General features: G+C 30.0%; 2 protein-coding genes across 2 annotated transcripts; one reads left to right on the top strand and one right to left on the bottom strand.

Annotated features, from left to right (window-relative positions):
- Window positions 1–57: 57 nt before the first annotated feature.
- LOC124533671 (alpha-ketoglutarate-dependent dioxygenase alkB homolog 4) lies at window positions 58–1,545 on the top strand. Its single transcript, XM_047109089.1, has 2 exons — window positions 58–977; window positions 1,195–1,545. Exons 1-2 carry the CDS (start codon window positions 226–228, stop codon window positions 1,439–1,441), a joined length of 999 nt encoding a protein of 332 aa, XP_046965045.1. The 5' UTR covers window positions 58–225; the 3' UTR covers window positions 1,442–1,545.
- LOC124533672 (23 kDa integral membrane protein-like) lies at window positions 1,538–5,894 on the bottom strand. Its single transcript, XM_047109090.1, has 5 exons — window positions 5,734–5,894; window positions 3,844–4,044; window positions 3,446–3,607; window positions 2,457–2,714; window positions 1,538–1,941 (listed from the first exon to the last, which is right to left on the bottom strand). The coding sequence occupies exons 1-5, from the start codon at window positions 5,836–5,838 to the stop codon at window positions 1,747–1,749; spliced, it is 921 nt and encodes a 306-aa protein (XP_046965046.1). The 5' UTR covers window positions 5,839–5,894; the 3' UTR covers window positions 1,538–1,746.
- Window positions 5,895–6,968: the final 1,074 nt, after the last annotated feature.

The raw sequence follows: 6,968 nt of genomic DNA, 5'->3' as shown, positions 1-6,968 counted from the left end.
TTTAGTAGTCACTATTTTAAGGTTAAACTTTAGAGGTTAATGTCATCATGACAGACGAGCTTAGCCGTCAATGTCATATACAATTTTTTGGTTAGGATTTTACTTTTGGTGTCAGTCGAAAAATAATCAATAATGTTTTTTTGTAGTCATCACTTAGAACGTAAAGACCTCGTAGCTGATTAGTGCTAGCAGTTTCAAAATATTGTGAAATAACAAAAGTTCAAAATGAAACCACGACCCTGCGGATGTAAGGGCTGTAGAACGTGCCTTGTTTGTGAAACGTATTACGGCGCAGATGGTCTTAAAAACAACAAACCCCTGGATAAAGGGAAGAGTTATGTATACTGTCCGCTGTGTGATAAAGCCTGGAGCGGCTGGGATATAGACTTGTACAAACAACATCCGAATCATGAAGGTAATTCGATAGAATATCCGGGCGTTTATATAAAGCTGGACTTTATATCAAAAGCTGAAGAAGATCAGCTTATAAAAAACATCGATGAAGTTCCCTGGGATATTTCACAGAGCGGACGGCGTAAGCAAAACTTCGGGCCAAAGACTAATTTTAAAAAGCAAAAAATTGTAGCTGGTAATTTTGATGGGTTTCCTAAATTTTCCAAATATTTACAAGATAGATTTAATGATGTCGACTTACTAAAAGGCTATGAAGTGATTGAGCAATGTTCCTTAGAATATGATCCTAATAAAGGTGCATCCATAGATCCTCATATCGATGACTGTTGGATATGGGGTGAGAGAATTGTCACAGTAAATATCTTATCTGATTCTGTTCTCACTATGACACCATTTAAAGGAGATAAAAAGAAATACAATCTGCTTTGTGCGGAAAGCTATCCACCTGTAGTTCAAACTGATGGCAGTATTAATTTAGAATTTACTGATGAAGGACCAAGTATGTTAGAGGTTTGTAAGCCACTAGAAGACAATGATGTGATAATAAGAATACCCATGATAAGGCAAGTAAAGTATTATCAACATTTTGATTTAGATTACAATTATCTTGTTTTTAAGCCATAGCTTTTATTGCTAGAACAGTTTGATTATAGAATTGTGTGATATTTAAAATTTCTGTTGCATAAGATTACTAAATTAGCTTCTCTAAAGTGTAGAGTTCAAATGATTATTACATAATATTTATTCAGAACACTGATAATTTAACTAATGTATTTACAGGAGATCACTTCTAATCATTTACGGAGAATCAAGATATCACTGGGAACATGCTGTTTTAAGAGAAGACATTAAAACGAGGAGAGTGTGCTTAGCTTACCGAGAGTTCACTCCACCATACATGAATAATGGTAGTCATAGCGTTATTGGTCATGAAATCAGAAATAAAGCAAAAAATTTTTGGGATCACCGGGAAAGATATAAAAACTGTTTGCAAGATATAGCTAATTTAAATAAGTTAAGTATTTAATTTACTTTAGTTTGTCTTAGTAAACTTGCCCAAGGTGCAATTATTTAAATCAATATACATGTATTGTACAACATTTTTAAATTAAAATGTATTGCGTCTTGGAACAATCAGCTTTTATTTCACATTATAAAATCAACACAATAAAAATATAATTACAATCTTTATCATGAAGCAAAACTTATGTAAAAAAAAGAATAATAAATTATAACATTGACATAAGTCAAAATTATGACAAATATATTTTTTTTTATAAAATCTATGGTACAGCAAATTAATATATTAAATATAATAAAATAAGTCTTCATTTAAGCTGTACTACACTCATGATGTGCTATGTAAACACTATCTCCAATAATGTCCTCTGTGCGTTGTGTGCTCTGTTCGTTCTCTTGGCGCGCCAAGATCATTTGTTCCTTAATCTTCCAAGTTTGTAGTGTCTTTTCACTTTTCATCTTCCGGATACATCTTGCTAAAAGGATCGCAAATATGACACCCAATAACTGAAATTAAAAACATTATTAGTTTATTTAGTGTTAAATATGAATTTTATCAACTTGAGCAACTATTTTTTTCTGTAACATTATTGATCATTTTTTAAAGTTGAGTACAAGAATAAATAAAAATTGTAAAACAACATATAAAGAAATGTGTGAGAAATATCTACATTTAAGTGCTAGAGTATCTGATTCTGGTGTTGCTATTTTATTAAAAGCTTTTCTATAAAAGTATATATTCTCAAAAAACAAATTTTAAAAATGGAATTGCGACTACTCTATTTTTTATTTTCAATTTATAATATTACCACTGTAGATTCTTTGTTTTTTTTACAGAGTCCTCTTGCACTAAGCCTTCAGCTATTTTGTCAAATATTATAGATAGATAGAACTTGAACCAACCAAAGACAATTAAATTTAAACAAAGACAATTTCAATACTTTTTGCTAATTGTTATGTTCCTAATAATATTAAGAATAATATATTTAAAATTAAGAATAATGTACATATCTACAAGTTACCTGTATGAACATAACAGATACACCCAAAACTCCAATCACACTTGAGTTCTGCACGAACAAATTGACCAGCGAGGCTTTGCAGCTGTTAGCCCTCATAGTTGTACAGAATTCATCTCCTCTTGTGATACAACAGCTCTCAGGTACCTTTACCACCACTTGGTCACCGTTGACATGAGTAGACACAACCACTGTAGATTGGTTAGAGGAGAATTCCATTCCGACGTAATCCAAGTAGGAATTACTTCCGCAGCAGTTGAGCTGATGAGAATTTTAATATATTTAATGGATGGTTTCCTCTGAGTATAATTGGAATTAGGCAATATCAACCTGACTAATGTGCTGTAGAATGAACAGAAACAGTGAAATGACAATGACCTTCAAGATACAAATATAAATTTGTATTGTATCATCAGTAAACACACTGAATGTCATATCCACCCTTTAGATCTGAACACTATGTACCAATTTACAAGAGTTTGCATATGATTGTCACTCTTTCTCTTGATGTTCGGATGTAAGTACTTAACAGTTACATTTTTAAGGTTGATAAAATAGATATACGGTGAAGCAAGTTTGGTTGTTTGATGTTATCTTTGAAAACGTAGTAGTCACTGTTGCCAAAAGTTATTCGTGATCCAAGGAACGAATGATATTTAACATATTTCCTGAGTCTTTGTCTGTATAATTCATCTCGTGCTCAGCGGTGAAGGAAAACATCGTGAGGAAACCTGTATGTGACAATTTTCATAAAAATTCTGCCACATGTGTATTCCACCAACCCGTATTGGAACAGCGTGGTGGAATATAGAGTAGGCCTTTAGCCCAGCAGTGGGAATTTACAGGCTGTTGTTGCTGAGTCTTTTATGTCTACAAATAGCTTAATCATCTTTTAAACTAGTACACACCAATTATTTTTTAAAAAGTTTTTTTTTTTCAATTAGCTGTTGAATTAGCCAATTAGGTGAACTTTTAAATGTCACGTTACTTACGCAAACTTGTAAACGGTCAATCTCCATTGCAATTTCTGGATCGGCGGCATATTTTGTTACTGGTATATAAATGTAATTTCTCAGTGACTGTGTGTCTAATGTAAATGCTAGTATGACAACAACCAATTTTCCTATTAACATCAGCGCCAAAATAAATGCATACTGAAATACAAAAAAAAATGTTATTGGTTTTTTTTAGCCAACAAATGTTTTCGCGTCAATCGGAAACCGACTGAATTGTGGGTTTTTGTCTACTAAAAATTTAATTTGCAACTGTTATCTATCGTTATTAAAATTGTGAAAAAATTTGAGGAAATGTAATAGTCATTTAAAGCTTTAAATCGTCTTATTAAGATTAAAAGTAGAAGAAAATATTAGAAAGTTAAAATATAACATACCAAGTTGACCAAACATGTGCTTTGTTTTAAACTACCAAAGAACCCAAATAGAGTGACGATGAGGAGGAACATGCCCATAATAATGCTGAGAATAGAGGGCGTGAAGAACCGGCCCGTTTTGGCGCTCTCGTAGAAGAACGAGAATGTGTGATAGTGGGAGTATACGGAGAATCCCAGGACGATCATTAAACCTGCTATTATCTGAAATTTAAATCATAACTTTTATATAGTATTTATTGCATGCCCTGATATAAACAAGTACTTAAATATTCATTGGGCTTTTTTTTCTAAAATATGCTTGTAACATCATAATTCTATCCCAATAAAGGATCGAGAAGTATTTCCTTATTCTCCTTTGAAGATAACTCTTACATAAACGCATTATAAGTTACTTGTTTTGGAAACAGTACTGTTAAGTAATGATTATTTAAAGTTGCGCTTGCTTTATACATTAAGTATTGTTTTAATGATTTACTTTGCTATACTAATAGTAAAAAACTTTTTTGTAATAATTGAGCTGTAGCCTGTCAATTAGAGCACTTAATATTCTTAGATTCTTGGATGTTTTAAATTTTAATTTTTTTTAATTCGTAGTAAGTACATACGAAAATACATATAGGTAATTCTTGATACCTCGTAGACAACACCGTCTCATTTGCTTGGTATTTATTTGGTGATTACAAAGATTGATTGTTAAAGATAATATAAGGATAAATTATACAAATAACGTGTTTTTTTTTAATATTATAATTTTATATCAGACAAAGAAACGAATAAATTAATTTCCCAAACTTGTTGATTTCGTGCTCATAATTTATGCTCTAAATAAGGTCGCATATATTTCCCAAAAGTCGAAGCTATTAGTAATAATAAATTTGTAGACTTTAAATAATATCAACTATAGGTAATTAAAGGTATGATGTTATACTTAAAAAAGGGACGTGACGTAAACAATAAATTAAGGTTAAATGACAAGCAAATTTTTATATTTCTATGGCTGATAACACTTACTGATTCATCCTTTGATTATTAATTTGACGAATTAATAAAAAATGGATTCATCATTAAAATACTTATCTATGAACGCTGTTTACATTGATATTTTTTTAATAAATACTTAACGAAATGGATTACTAGATTAAGTCATAATCGATAAATAATTAAGTGCTTTTCATTTTTTATACATGGACCACGCCAATGTTTTAAATGTAGATAATTAATGCGTCGTAAAAAAATGAAATAATTTTATAATCATATGTAAAAAATAAAAAAGTTTTTTGCAGGAACTAATTGCATTCAATACTATTTAAGATTTAGACTACGGTATTATTAGCTATATTCTATATATAATTTTTTTTCTAAAAAAAAAATGTTCTTTACTTGACTTTGACTTTTTGAAAAACCAGTACAAAATAGATAAACATACTTAACCGGAACAGCTACGGGTAATTGTCCTTTATATTCTTAGAATCATAATATATCACTGATATTGAGCAGATAAATTGACTTCATAAATACCTACGTATCTCTTGTTTCATAATAAATAAATATAATTTCTATTTTCAGAAACATATAAGTTTTGTAATTTGTATCTTTGAGTATCTTTTAAAGATACGCACAGAACAGCCAAAGAAAAAATATTACTAATCATTGAAGATTTTAAGGTTTTTAATGTAATTAATAGAATTTACGGACGTGACTTTCCAATATTTAAATTTATGAAATATTCATAGTTTTGTATTTTCTTATTAAGTTTATATTTAAAACCACAAAGTATGTTTTATAACTTTCTATTTCGCTTGTATATTATTTAATTAATACATTGTATTTTAATATTACACAGTGATATGAAAACTTTATATAAATGTATACCTTATTCAAAATACTTACAATAAACATAGTTGTAATCGTCAACAAAAGAAACCTTATAGATTTCATGTTGTACTCGGTTTCCGTCTTGGTAAACTTCATTTTTTGTGTATTTTGAATTTCCATTATTCACTTTAAGACAGCACAGTCCGCCTGTGCGCTGAAACCACAAATAAGTTATCGAGCCTGCTATCTTGATAGATGCTGATAACGCTTTTATGGATATTCGGTCAAAGATTAAAAATTCAACGAAGTGATTATCACATATACACTTTTATCGAAAATCGTCGACGGGAAATATAAATCAGTTATATGTTTGGTGATAATAAGCTAATTGATATATTTTCACTGGATATTCGATTTATTTTTGTACGAAATAATCTATAACATTACGAGTAGGTACATTGGGACTGAATAGTAGAGTTTAATATTGGCTCGGCTTTGTTTAATATGAAACAATGATAATGGAAGAATAATATCGTAGCGCGGAAAATTCTAGAGAAACATAAACTGCGAAGATAATCATCATAATAAATTACTGTAACAGGCATGTCAGTCGCCGCTACAACAAATTCACATGTACTTACTACTTACCAATATATTTTGTTTCTAATTTCGATGGACGCCTTTTTTCTATTTGAATAGAATTTTCAGTCGATATAAATGAATTTATGTTACACGTATTGTAACTATGGATACAATTTTTAACCGACTTCAAGAAAAAGGAGGTTATCGATTCGTTTCTATTTCTAGAGACTTCAAAAAACTAACAGGAATTCAATTCGTTCTTATTTTCTATTTGGTTCCTCAGACCTTTGTCATCTATGAACGGATTTAGAAAATTTATTTTTTTCTCACGTAAAACTTTGGTGCAAGTGAAATTTGAAGAAAAAATTTAATTCTATTTTTTGCTCAAATTGTACACCACGTAGGTTATTTCTTTATCGGTCGGTGTATTTTTTATTGATTAAAAAATTTGTAAACGGAAGGTTATAATAGTTCTAAAAAAATCAATAAAATCATATAAAATCTGTGGAAGGGCAAAAGTATAACGCCTTTTCCGATTTCCCTATAATGATCGAGGAGAACAGTAATTCTATAACAATATAAAATTTATCTTGTTGAATATTCCTGACTGCCGCGCCGTCCAAAAGACAAATTTTAAATCTAAAAGAATACTTAAAGGTAGTATCGAATACACCGTAATGTATGTAATTTAATTATTATTAAATTCAAACTTTTCTAACATTCCGAAA

This window comes from Vanessa cardui, chromosome 11, assembly GCF_905220365.1.
Source record: "Vanessa cardui chromosome 11, ilVanCard2.1, whole genome shotgun sequence".
Taxonomy (NCBI): Eukaryota; Metazoa; Arthropoda; class Insecta; order Lepidoptera; family Nymphalidae; genus Vanessa; species Vanessa cardui.
Note: the sequence above shows the minus strand (reverse complement) of the source record. Positions and strands in the feature narration are given on the sequence as shown.